At 42.0% G+C, this 14130-nt stretch overlaps 1 protein-coding gene across 2 annotated transcripts in view; it reads left to right on the top strand.

Annotated features, from left to right (window-relative positions):
- The window catches only part of PTPRM (protein tyrosine phosphatase receptor type M), a 761903-nt gene that overhangs the window by 516098 nt on the left and 231675 nt on the right, over window positions 1–14130 (top strand). For both annotated transcript variants that reach the window (XM_061169712.1, XM_061169711.1), the window contains one exon: window positions 2454–2586. In XM_061169712.1, the coding sequence (XP_061025695.1) occupies window positions 2454–2586 (133 nt within the window). The remainder of the gene's footprint in view (window positions 1–2453; window positions 2587–14130) is intronic.

The following is a 14130-nucleotide window of genomic DNA, read 5'->3' on the forward strand; positions in this document are numbered from 1 at the left end:
CACAGACCTGCAGGGCAGCCCTCCTCACGTTTTTTCAGTTGCTCCCCCATTTTGCATGATTGCTGCCATGGTTACCTTGCAACTGTGTCCCACAGAGATTGAACATTTCATTTTCTTGACCTGCAACGTGAAATGAGTTAAAAGTAAGTGCTAAAGAATGATGATCCTGACCTTCGCTGGCTGCATAGCAATGTGCTTGCCTGCTTCCTGCAGGGAATGAGGGGCTGCAGGGCTGATCTCTTTCCCTGACCCAAGGATGGGTAGGGTCACTCCTCACTTCTCACAGAGCTTAGGAAAAAGGCTAAAGCACGATGTAACTAGTTGTTTAAGTAACAGAAGCAAACGTGTGACCGTTAACAGGACGCTCTTCTCTTATGGAATGTTTACAATGTATGAGTTGAATCCTTGTAATTTTTTAAATTAAAATTTTTAAGCCAAATCCAGTTTTTCTAAATAATTTCTTCCCCAAGTGTTGTATTTACTGGAATAACTTAGTTACAAAAAACTTAGAGAATCATTTATTTAGAAAATGTATCTGGAGAACTTGCATTCTATCCCTAGTGAGATAAATGGAATGGTCCCCAATATGCCAGCATTTGGAAGAATAAAACCAATTAGATTTTATTTTTTTAAGTTAAGTTTTCAGATTGGGTAAAAAAAAATCAAAATTGAAAACCATTGGACTTTTTGTCAGTTTTGTGAATTTGAAATATGTTATTTTTACAAGAATGGCTTTTTTCACCTTTTATTCATCTTTTAAAACATACACAATGTTTAAATTTTTCTTAGCAGTTTATTCAAAGTAACAATATCCTCCAAATCTACCACTTGGCTGTATGTTCCAGTGGCCTAGTGGAGTGGTATACTTCAGATGTTATTACAATAAAAAACAGTAAATATTTTCAAGGTTCATTTGGACAACTGTTTGAGGGATATTCTTTCAAACAAAATAGCAGGACATCCTCCTGAAGTGGTCAGAAATAAAAATGGCCTGTAAAGAGTCATTATATCCGGAAGGGTTTGTATTTAATAAGGTGTGATTTTTCACATCACCACTGCTCTCCTTGCAACCATCGCTTTGATTGGAAAGTACACGTGGGGTGGAAACTCAGGTGATCGTGGCCCTCCGTCTCCTGCCTTGTGTTTCTCCCCTGATCTTGACCAGCTCCGTCTGTCTGATGGCCACGGCCATGTTCAGGGTGCAGAGTCTCATATAAAATCTTAATATGAATAACTTTTGAAAGAAACATTTATATGTTCCAGTGGAAACAGATGGAAAGTTACAGCTTGACACCCTGCTTCTCTGCGATGACTCATCTTAGACTAAGCCCTGCCTGGAGTGCACAGGAGACAGTGATGGTTAAGTTTTTCAAGAATTAGATGAAGCATGAATGCAAAACCCAGTGGAAGAGTAGAAAGGGCTGGTACCATAGTCAGTGTTGATTTCATTTTTACCAGCAAAAGCAAGAAGAAAATTCTAACATGAGAAATTTGGACATAAAATTCCTACTTTTCCAATGACCTGTCTCCCTAGGGAGGGGACGTGATGGCTCAGATGCCAAGGACTGTCGTGTTCTGATTAAAAAGGGAGAAGCCCTTCAAAAGTGGATTCTGTTTAGTGAATTGAACATTACAGTCCTAATATTTTTCATCCTGAACTCATTTAGCAGAGGAAATGGATATTTCATCAGACACAGATTTGACATTCCATCACATTATACTGTAAACAGGACAGATAGTGTTTTGAAAATGGGAAAGCAGGAGAGCTAAGACAGTGGCCACTGGAAGGCCCTGGTTATCTCATTTAAACAGATACGAAATGTGGGTGCCAGTAGTGTGATCATCGGCTGCTTCCCACTTTGTGAATAAATTGCTTAGAAGGAGTCTTTTGCCTACCAGATGCGACCTAGATTTAGATTTTCAAAGGCAGGGGGGAAAAGAATCTCTATTGTGTTAAAAAACAATTGCTGGTAAAATGCACAGTAAGTGAGCTTATCTCTCTTCTCCAGGTGTTTGGGCTAATATTGTTATGGAATTACTGCTTCATTTATGAAAAATAATTGGGGGAAATGTTCCAGCAAATCAACTTTGGATAAAGGCTGAGGATGTCTATTGTGTTGTTAGCAAGTTTCTAAAAGGCAGAAAGATCAGGGAGCCCATAGAGATAATAAAAATATTTTTAAAACTGTGTTTGAGAAGAGTCTCTTATAAAAGGGTCAGGTGTGGGTGAGCTTTCCAACTTGTGTTGGGGTTTAGTGAAATATGGAAGAACAGTGCGAACAATTACATTCCTTTCAGCGCCTATGAAAGCCGTTGAAAAAAATCAAAGCTCGTCTGTCTGCTAGCTCTGATAAGTCTTATGACTCTGTTAAATGCAGCAAAATTTTAAAAAGCTAACATTTTTATTCTCCCTTACCCACCGTGTCTTCTTTCTTGTTTCCTCTCCCCTTCAGGAGCTGCCACTCCAAAACCAGTCCCAGAACCCGAGAAACAAACAGACCACACGGTCAAGATCGCAGGAGTCATCGCTGGCATCTTGCTGTTTGTGATTATATTTCTTGGAGTCGTGTTGGTCATGAAGAAAAGGTGAGCTCCCGGCCGTTGCCACCCATATGCTCTTGGCCCGCTGTTTGCCAAGAGGCTTCTTGTGTGTGAAAATATTCAGTTACTCATTTGGCTTTGATGACCAAGATACATCTGTGGCTCTGGTTGTTCCTATTTTGCATCATAAAGCATTCAAGGTTATGGGACAAAATTTAGAGTACATGGCTATGATTTTGTGTAAATATGCAGTTTCTCACGCCAGGTCAACATAAGGATCATGTGTCTTCCCACGAGTTGGTACATAAAACTTGGCAGAATCAGTAAAATCATTTATTCACCAGGAAATGTTTAGTATTTACTACCAAGAGACTAGGTCTTGAGGATATGAGAAAAAAGACTTTTCCTTCTCATTATCTTGAAGATTACGGCGATGACAGAATTTATTGGGCCCATGTTATGTGCAGGCACCATGTTAATATCCCATGAGAAAGGGACTCTCAGAAAGCAGCTGGACAGCAACGCAGGGCATGGACACATAAGGACAAGAATGGTAGCGTGTTGGATGTTATGTTGCCCTGTTTGGCCAGGGGTGGTCAGAGGAGGAGAAAAACAGATATGGCTATAATAAGCAATCTTCACCTCTAATTCGTGAAAAATAGGCAGTGTCTTTTGTCTTGTGGAAATGAGTGAAAACTTGCTGAATAATACAATGTTCAGTTTACATAGGAATGATCAACATAAAATATAGACAGCAAGAAGTGAAAAGACAGATTGTCCCTTTTTTATGTAGTTTAAAAACAATTATAAACAACAGGGTCCTATGTCTAGCACAGGGAACTGTATTCAGTATCCTGTGATAAACCATAATGGAAAAGAATATGAGAAAGAATATGTATATATATGTATAATTGACTCACTGTGCTGTACACCTGAAACTAACACAACATTGTACATTAACTAGACTTCAAGTTAAAGAAAAGATTTTTAAAAATTATGGAGTGTGAGTAAGGTTACGGATGATAGGAGGTGAGGACAGAGGGGTCGGCAAAACCAGGTCTTGGAGGTCTTGTCTGGTCATCTGAGGAGCTGAACCTGGTCGTAAAATCCACTGGTGGCATTTAAGCAGGTAGTAATGTGATGTGCTTTAGCTCTTAGAAAGATCACTCTGATGTTAGGGTTGAGGCCAGCAAGGAGAGAAAAAGGCTGGAGTTAGGAAGACCAGCAACTTCAGAAACATAAGGACCTATGTTGTAGTAGCCGTTTGGAGGCCGATCTGAGGGAGGGGGAGCAAAATAGAAAGAACCTCATTGCTGCCGTGGCAGTTGGTGGGGGTATTGCCACTCCCCAAATGTGGAATGTGTAGGAGGTGGGACATGTGGGGCGTGAAGACGGGGAGCTCAGCTCTGCACTTTCTAAGTTTACTCTTCCTGTAACGTGGAGTAGACATGACCACTGAGCAGTCAGATATGCTGGTGTGGACCAGGAAGAGTACTTTCCACAGTCAGAGTCATCCATCCACATACGTCCAGCTGAAGCTGGGGCTGGGACGAGGGCACTTAGAGCTACTGTCGAGTCAGAAGGAGGTCACGGATGAAGGTAAACCCTTGGGTCACAGCGATATTTAAGGGAGGAGTTAGTATCCAAATGTGTATACATACATATACATCTTTCCTTGCTTCTTCCTTCGTTTTCTGGTAACTGGTCTAGTTAGGCCTTAGGACAAACAGCTGCTCTGTCCCAGCTCATATGTGACTAACTGGTCCCCATTATTTCAGCTCCTCCTCCCCACTTGTCATCCATCCTCTCTTCCTTTCTCTTTGCTCACACATCGTTTAATTTCTCTCCATTTTTTAAATCTTTTTTCTTGTGTTGAGAACTTTCATGATCTACTCTCTTAGCAACTTTCAAATATACAGCACTATAGTGTGGTGTATATATAGTGTTACTAGTATAGTGATATTAACTATAGTCACTGAGCTGTACATCCCATCCCCAGGACTTGTTTATCTTATAACTGCGAGCCTCCTCCTCCTTTTTCATTTCTCATCTCTCTAGCTTTCTTTTCTTTACCGTTCTCTGCTTCTCTAGCTGTCAGTCTCTTTATTTCTTTCTCCCTTCACATCTCTATCTTTTTTCTTCCTTCTTCTTCTCCGTCACCTCTCATACACTTTTTCCTGGATGTGCTTTTTCTCTCCCCACCTCGGTGTTTATGTGGAAAGCTTAGCTTTAGTACCAGTGGTTGGTACTTTTTTTTTTTTTTTTTTTTAATATGATCCAGTATAAATTCTAAGCAGCACTAGGCCCTTGTACGCCTGGATGTTCAAACTAAACATTTTGGAGAGTTGATTTTTAGTTGTGGGAATTTGTTGGATTTTTGTGTCATCTGGCAAGTTCTCTGTGAGGAATAGCCTGAAACTACAAATCCAGTTGCCCTCGTGACCTTAGCTAAATGTTAATTCATCCTCCAAGGGTCTGTTTCTGCAGGAGTAATTCATTATTCTACCTTGGACTCTCAGGCAGTCATGGAGGTTGTGTTATAAATTATGCATTTGAAGAAATTGCCTATGGTAACATACGGCCTTGATACAACTTTAGACTAAATTCCAGTAACTCATATCAAATTTACATGATTATTTACTAGATAATAACCTTAAAAGGGTTATTTTCACAGCATGTGCCACTTGTGTATTTGCTTTTTCTGAAATATAGAATATGCTCCCTTGTAAGGCAAATTTGCCAATATACTATGCCTCTAAGTACAAAACTTGTAAGATTTTGACCTGAACAGTCATGTGGTCCAAACTGTCCTATTTAATAGAAATTCTAAAAACTTCTAATTGTTCAGGGTTTTTTCCCAAAATTTGAGTCTAAATTTTAAAAGTTGTATTTTTAAACAGAACCATTAAAATATGATAGTAATCATGAATAAGTGGCTGAAGAGTTATTGATACATAACAAGCTACAGTGTTTGGTTGGCAACAGGGAGTTTAGATTTGGAATTCCTAGACCTGTGTTTTAACTAATTTTGTGATTCTGACCTTCTCCGGGCCTTAGTTCCTTCATCTTTAAGTTGAGCAAATTGCACTCCCCGATCTCTGAAGTCCCCCCAAACTCTCCGGTTTTCTGTTTCGCGGCAGCCAATGGTGACACGACTATGCAGTTGCTGTCCTACAAGTGCAGTGGGCGCTCCTTACTCTGTCTCATGCTGTAAACATACACAGTTGCTTCTCCAAAGCTTGCTTTGTGCAGCAGATTCAGGTCTCTGCGTGTTGGCCGATGAGGGGTTCATCTTTTAGCCACGCGTTTCCCATTGTCACACAGGAGGCACTCAGTTAAAAGGCGAGCAGTGGGGAGATGTAATGAGAGAAGGAGGGTGAACAGGAAAGAGCTGGCTTTCAGTGTAGTGGTAGTTGTGTTTGCTTGTTCGAGCCTGTGCTAATCAAACTTTCAGGCCCACTCCTGCCAGGGCTAGACTCTGGGTCGCCAATGCGAGCACATGCCATTGGTCATAAGGACATCCTGGGCCCAGGAGAAAGTGTGGGTGAAGCAAATGCATCAGTAGTTCTGGAATTACAATTGGAAGTCTGTCCTGCCGGGGAAAAGTCAGTAGTGACCATCTGGGTGGGGTCAGCGTGCCAGGCCACGTGGGCCTGAGCTCTTTGGAGGAGGGACAGCAAATGTCACCGGGAGACATTGCCAGTTATTAGCTTAACTAAGATCGTGTGGGCTTCTGAAGGCTCAGCCTTCTCTAAAAATTAGTTGCTGGAATAGAACCTGTAAAATCTGTTCAACTCATACTGACTCATGGAATCCTTTCACACCTAGGCCATAATGACTGAAAACTGAGATGACCTTCAGTTTTATTTGGCTATAATGTTTTACAAACCTATCACAAATTAGACTAGTTGTTACCTGTTTGTGAATATTAATACATTCGAGCCTTGCCTAGACTAATACAATACAAAACCTGCTTTTCCTTAAAACCTTTTACAAAACCTTTCCATGTATTTGTATCTTATTCTTTAAGAAAGCAATTTCTTATTAGTTTCCCCTTCCCAGAAGTATGTGTTCTTCTGAGGGTGCAGTGTTTTGACACAGCAAATGTTAAGACAGGGTGTTGAGATGAATAGCTATGAAATAAAAGTTTCATGCAGAGTCACGTGACAACACACTCTCAAAATTAATATAAAATAAGTTGAGTAGCAGATACTTAGTTTTTATAATTTTCATCCCTGTATAATTAAATTTATTTGTATAAATGAAAATGCCTGCATTTTCAACATTTTTCATAAGGAATAATTTATCTCAATAACATGTTTGACAGAATTTAGTATACAAGCACCATCTATTTTACCCTGATTAGTTATATTTACTATTGTTTCTAAAATTGCTATAGATCTTTTAGAAATTTGAGAACATTTGTATCAATTACAGTAATATTTCTGTCTCGGTCATTGTGGTAAATAGAAATTACAGAAGTTGTGACTAAATGGAAATCATTAAAGAGATACACATTCTTGCTCAAAATAGCAAATGTTAATTATTCTACTTCATGAACACCTGTTATAGGTAAATGTGACTATTTTCATCCTCCAGCACCATACCTCTATCTCCTTCCCATAAAGCATTTTAACAGATGTACATTTTGCAAAAGCAGCCTATATCATTAAATATTTAGCACCTTTCTATTATATTTTAAAAACACTGGAACTACCAAGATAAAAAAGTTCAATAACATAGGAAGAGTATCTGAAAACATGAAACAAAAAGGATAAGGGAAAAAGTCTGATGAAAGCCCTCTTTTCAAAGAGACACCTACAGCATGTGAGTGGAGGTAAGTCGACATTAACTCTAGTTCCCCCACTAGAGCGATTGACACTTGACATAGGAAAGTTTTTTCCACTACAGTTAAGTGTGAGTTACATGTGAAAAATGTCTTAAGTCTGGATGCTTTATTCGAAGTCCTATTTCAAAATCACATTTTCTGAAAGTGCATTGAGAAAGTCACATCTAGACATGTCTTTGTGGTTATTTAGAATATGTGTACTTGATATGTAGCCATGTAAATAATAATCAGATGCTGAGACTTTTCTACTCTAGCACATGCTTTTGGCATATGTGAAACAGGATACATGTGTTCACAAATAGGTCCGGAAATGCCCTCCTAATCAATCAATCAGCTAGTGTCCTTCAGTTTCCTAGATGATAACTGAGTGGGCTCCTTGTTCAGCGGTAAATTAAATTGACCTTTTTAAGGGCTCTTCTAACCTGGACTTCCTATGGTTACTCTAATAGCTGCCATATTCTGACTATTTCTGGACTCAATCTAATGGTTTATTTAACTATGTTCTATTGGGGGCTCTTTGGGCCCTCTTTATAAAGAAGATTTTAAAAGGAAGGTGGGGAACGTAGGCACCAGTTTTTTTAGTTTATAGGAGGAGAGTGTCAGAGAATGATAAGGGCAGCCAACAGGCTTTAGAATCTCACAGACCTGTGTTCACACCCCAGCTCCTACCTGGTGGCAGCATAGATTTAGGGAAGTCACTTAACCTCTCTGAACTCAGTCTGCAAATGTGAAACGTGACGATAATGATGATGATAATAATGTGTACGGTGGAAGTCTGAAAATCAAGTATGGGCATAGCTGGTGCTTGATAAATGATAGCCCAGAAGTTCAGAAAGCTGTTCAAGGCCACGTGGGTATACGCGGCAGAGCCTGGGGTCAGTCCAGGGGTGTCTGAGTGTTACCACCCAACTGGTCACAGCAGTAAAGCTCAGAGGTGCCTCTCACTCTGTAAGCCTCAGCTGCTCTTGGTAACCAGTAGCTGGAAACACCAATAGTCGTTGGCTTGTTGCTGTCTACTCTTGCTGGAAGTCTACAGATATTTCAAACTGCCAGCCTGTTTTAATCTCCTTTTTGAGCTATCATTGGAGAATAGCTACATGAAAGCTTTTTCCTCTTCCTCCTTTACAGAAACGTTCTGTAAATCCTTTCGAATACATGTGTTCCGTGGCATTCTTGGAGCCGGTGGTTTACTTCCGATAATTCACAACAGTGAGGATGCTGTGTCCTCGTCTGGTTTAGTGAGTGAGAGAACTTTGTTGAGTTTTATAGCAAGCCTTCAGCAAGCGAGCTTCTCTCCTTCCTCCTCAGAGACAAACCCTAGATTCTGGGGGCTGTGGAGTGGGCAGCGGCCCCTGGAGACAGAGGCTGACACGGGCTCTGCTGAGCTGTGTGACCCTGGCACGTGGCTGGCTTTCCGTCCCCCAGCTTCCCCAGTAAAATGCCCGAAGGCATCATAATAGGACTTTCCCATGAGTGTTAGGAGAAGGAAATGAGTTACAACCATTACATTGCTGGCCCCAGTGAATATTAACTACTTTGTCAGTACGCATGCTATGCTGCTTTGCCTGTGAGCTGTAGCTGAGGCTAGTCTCAGGTCCATTGCCCACCTTAAAGGCTTTGTTTCCACCCTCAGAGGCCGGCCGGGACCAGGAGCTGATTCTCCTTTGGAGGGGGTCCGCCTCTTCGTGCAGAGTCCACGTGGAGAGCGTGGGTCTTAGTTGTGAAGGTGGCCGGGAGCACAGCCACCAGGAGTAGGACAGGTCACAGGCCCCGCAGCCTGAAGCCAGGCCTGGGCAGAGATGCTAGAGCTGAGAGCGCAAAGGAAACGCTCTTGGGCCAGACTGGCCCAGCGGTATTCCTTGTGCAGAGGCCCCTGCTCGATCGGAGGGTTTTACTCCCTACACAGAAGGAAGCAAGTGCTGGGGCACCGACACCACCTCCCTCGCAGACTTCCCGCTAAGCCCCAAGTTCATCTGAGTAAGCATGGCCTTGGCACTCAGTGCAGATTCTTTGGGTACCCGAACCTGTCAGACCCAGACCCGGGCTGGGGTCGGTGGTCTGCCTCCCGGCTCAGAACAGAGGACAGCATCAGTCTTTCCCAGGTCCTTAAGAGCATCCTGCATCTATAGGGACTCCCCGAGCCTGCTCTAGCACCTCTCAAGAGGTGTGGACCCTCTTGCCACGTGACCAGCCCTGAGCCTGCACGCACTGAGCTGGGCTCTCTCCAGCCATCTCAGGGCACAGCTGTCCTACTGATTCCTATTGGAATGACCTGTAACTTTCCAATACAGCTCGTTTGTATGCTGTATCCATTAGCATAGCTTATTAAAACGTGCTCTTTCACTGTATCATCCCTCTGAAGTTCAAGTCTAACGGTACCTATAAGGGGTTCAGAGGGGGTTACGTATTTACCACTGAGATTGCTTGTTCTCCGTGGCTGCTGTCCCCAGATGCTGTGTTGATGTCCCCAGCTCTGTCCCAGGCAGGCTCTTCATGTTGTAGAGGGCGTCTGTCTCATTCATGTTGACATGACCTCACGTTCTAGTTTGTAGGGTAGGAAATACCCAGGGCATGAAAACTGAGGATGTTTTACTTAGGATGATTGTTTAAACCTGTCGTCTTGGTCGGTGAATCCGAGAATTCAAACTTAATAGTATCACTTGTTCAGTTCTTTCTAGTTTTGTATTAATGAGTAAAACAGTAATGAAAAATACTTAGACTATAGAAAATATATATATGTTAAAAAAAAGAAAAGTAGGCCAATGTCTAACCTGACTTCTTTGGGCAAAATTCATGGTCCCTCTTCTTCTAACATAAATCTAAATTTCTTTTTAACAAGGAAAGGAGTTATATCTGGAATCTTTAACTCAGGTTCATTTATAGAAAGTTACATAAAATTAATTTTCAAAGAAGATAAAGAGGAGCTACTGTGTTAGTAGAGGAATACTATTTTCTTTTTCTTTTTTTGGCATATCTCAGCATTGTAAGATGTGATGCCGTGTTAAATAATATATTGACTAATAGGAAAGGCATGTTTTTGCCCCGTGTCCTCACAGACTGTGCCTTTCAAAGGGCATAATGCTTCACTGGAAGGAGTTTTTGTTCTTATTTTCATGTATACTGTTTTCCTCTTGGCACTGCTGTGGTGGAACTAAAGTAAAGCTATTTTTATGGGTTTTACAGCAACAAGTAAAAATTGACTCATTTATTAAATCCAGCATCCTTCTATTTGTTTGTAAAAACAACACAAAACCAAAAATTGGCAAAAATGTAGCCCAGGTTATCCTATCTACGAATGGCCTATTTTCTCTCTCCTGCACACGCAGGCATGAACACAGCTTTCTAAAGTTAATTATGTTCCTGAGATGACTCGGAGCACCAGTAGCCCGATAGCAGAATTCCAGGGTGGACCTGGGATGCGGTGCTTCCCTGACTCACCTCATCACAGCGCTCAGGCTGCACCTTCCATGCATTCAGCCTCCTGAATTATTCGGGTACCATCTGCCTCTTCTGTTAGATTCTAGCATGTTACAGGCTGTGATGTGATCCTTTCTAATTATCTCTGACACCCCAGCACAGTCTTTGCCCCTAGTAGACATGGAGTATATTTAGTAATTAAAGACAAAAAGCACTCCTTTCATGCAAGCCCTTCAGTGCCACCCTGGACTTTGGATCGCTTTGGCTTTTTATTATTAGGGATATATAAGTTTTATAATATAAGATGCTTTATTAATTTTTCTGTACTGTAGGTTTTCTGGTGGACAGATTCCCTCTTTTGAATAGTATGATTTTTAAAGGTCTGAATAAGAATTATTTAAGTTTTTTATTTTATATATTAAAATCATTTAAATGAATAGGAATATATTTAAATTCAGATCTGAATTAATTAAAAGAAAAATGGGCTCATATCTATCATTTACTTAAATTATCACTTATTTCCAAACCACCTTTGAAACATTTTTTATAATAGTGTACTGCCTTGCATATTTTTCACAAGCAACATCAATCGAGATAGAAATTATTATATTCAAAAAAAGAATAAGAGCCTCAGGATGAAGTTTTCTCTATACAATGAGCATGTACCCTAAGTAAATTAAAATATCCAGTTTTTCAGGTCTTCATTTCAGTGGGTTCACAATGGAAATGCTCAGACTTACGTCTTGGTAATTCATGTGGGTCTTCTCATCGCCAGCCCTTCAGCTGCTAATAGCACTCCCACTGCATCCTTGCACAGCATTGTTCCTCCAAGTGTGCTTGATGAGAATTTATGGTAAACATTGGCTCACTGGCCTTATGTCAGAAGGAAAACATTAATAGAAACAAAATCAGGAAAAAGCCGTTTCCTGAACAGCTTAATGTAAGTGTGGAGTTATCCGGAGCTATCAAAATGTCCTTCATCCTTTTCCCTGATTTATCTAAAAGCCTGGGTTGTAGGTTTGGAGTCAGAAGTCAGTTGTGGAAGAATTGGCCGCTCCGCAAAGCAAATTGCTGCCTAATTCCTAGGAATGGTTCTTACCTTTACTACAAGGGAAGGAGGAAAATCTCAGAAATACATTAAGATGGTGGGAACAACGTGGGACATAGCATTAACTGAAACTCTTCACTTGGTGGCTGTCATCTGGGAGTGGTATTGTCCCCTTAGGGGACACTGGACATGAATGAGGGTGTCTGCACGGAGAATGGCTTAACTGTATACATCTGTCGGCTGTATAGTGTCATAGTTACAATTGTCAAGGTTTTTCTTTTATAATTTATCCAGGTAGGGTTGACTCAGAGTTCTGGTCTTAAAGTCACAGGAGGTCTAGATTAAGGTCTCAATCAGATCTGCCTACAAGGAGGCCCAGGAAGGCTGACCTGGGGGGACCTGGTGAAGAGCGTGTCTGGAGAAGATTGGGCTGCTCAGGCCCATTAGGTGTGCCACTATGTCACAGATATTACTGTCCCCTCCCACCCCTGGGGAAGTGAGAAATCTTGATTCCTTTTGTTAAATCTTCTAAATTTTTTTAACACTGGCAACTAACCATTTTTTAATGCTGTGTTGGCCGGATAAAATGGGTATCCAGTTGCCAATTGGTGATTCCTAATTCTATTTTAAGATAAACCAAGCAGGAGACATGAAAATAACCCCATTTTAAAATTCACTTACACATTTCTGGCTATAGATGATGCTTATGCCAGAAAAAGACAATAGACTCTCTCCTTGCCCACGTCTTCAGTACCTGAGATGCTGTCACATCAATGAATAAATGGCTCCTACTTGGAAATACACGAAATTTAAGCTTCATTTATCTTGTCCGTGATGCCGACAGGTGGTTTGGATTGTGTGCCTCCAGTTTATGACAAGAGCCCGGCCCATCTTTCCGCACTTAGAATTGCTGTTGACTTCTGTATCGCTCTGTAATCCAGGTCGGGAAACTGTGGAATCTAGAGGAGCCTCAGATTGTAACATCTGTTAGAGCGCTTTCACTCAGAAGATTAACATTAAATTTATTAAATTCTATTTCTAGTCTAATCATCTTCCTGGTCTTTCAAAACAGTTTCCCTAGCACGAGAGAGCCCTAGGCTGCCCCTGAAGTTGAATCCGGCCTCTGTACCCAACACCGAATTAAATGTTGAAGACAGAGTTTTGGGTGAAGTAGAAAAGAAAAGCTTTATTGCTTTGCCAGGCAAAGGGGGCCACAGCAGGCTAGTGCCCTCAAAACTGTGTGTCCCAGCTTGGAGGGGGTAGTGAGGAGTTTTATAGTAATGGTTCAAAGAGGGCATGATCAGCTCGTGGACATGCTCCTGATTGGTTAGTGGGGAGATAGGAGTCAGCATCATCAACCTTCTGGTTCCAACCGGTCTGGGGTCTAGTGCTTGTGGACAGTACACCGTTAACTTCTCCCACCTGTTGGGGGTTCCAGTATCTGCAAAACAGCTCAGAGATATTGTGTATACCTTGCTGGAACCGGGACCCTGCCCCAAGGCTGCACTATTGTTTCCTGACTGCTCCTCCCTTGTCTCTGCATCCCCTCCCTTCCCTGATTAGCACCTGTTTGAACTGCCCCTTGGAACTCTAGGAAGGTCGTGGGGGCTGAATAAAGCCTATTTCCTATAATCAAGAAATGGGGGACACAGAAAGGCTTTTGTGCCCAGGAGCTCCACAGGGTCCTGTTCGGTTTCACCCCTGACCATGTTTATCATGGTGGATGGGGTCTCGGGAGGGAAGCCGGCCCCCATCAGCCAGGCCCTCCTTCCTAAGGCGGCCTCCTGATAGACTGTGCCCAGCTGACCAAGTCAGAGCCCGGGGTGCTATGGGTTCTCCCGCTGCATAGCCCAGCCGAGATAAGAGAGCCAGAAAACCTGGGGATCCTGTGAGAACAGGCTTCCTGCTAGCACCGTGGCTGTTGATTTCGTTATGCTGGGTTTGAGAAGCAGTAGGACTTATGTATCTGCCATCATCTGAGAATAAAACGGTAGTGTATTTCCCTGTATACCCTTTACCTCCCACCCCAATACACATACATCTTTACGGCCTGTCTTTAAGAAGGAGAATCCAAATTTAAATAATCTCCGGTGCCCTGAAGTTTTGGAGCTGCGCCAGTGTCCAATCCAAGACCCCACTTGGTCTTGACATCAGACTGCAGTTATGAGACTCTTCTGCTGCTTTTGGCTGCGGCAAATCCTGGAGCCTTCACAGCACATCCAGAGACCTGACCCCGCAGCCCCGACCCCTCTGCTCAGCAGGCATCTAGCACTTT

This window comes from Eubalaena glacialis, chromosome 15, assembly GCF_028564815.1.
Source record: "Eubalaena glacialis isolate mEubGla1 chromosome 15, mEubGla1.1.hap2.+ XY, whole genome shotgun sequence".
Lineage (NCBI taxonomy): Eukaryota > Metazoa > Chordata > Mammalia > Artiodactyla > Balaenidae > Eubalaena > Eubalaena glacialis.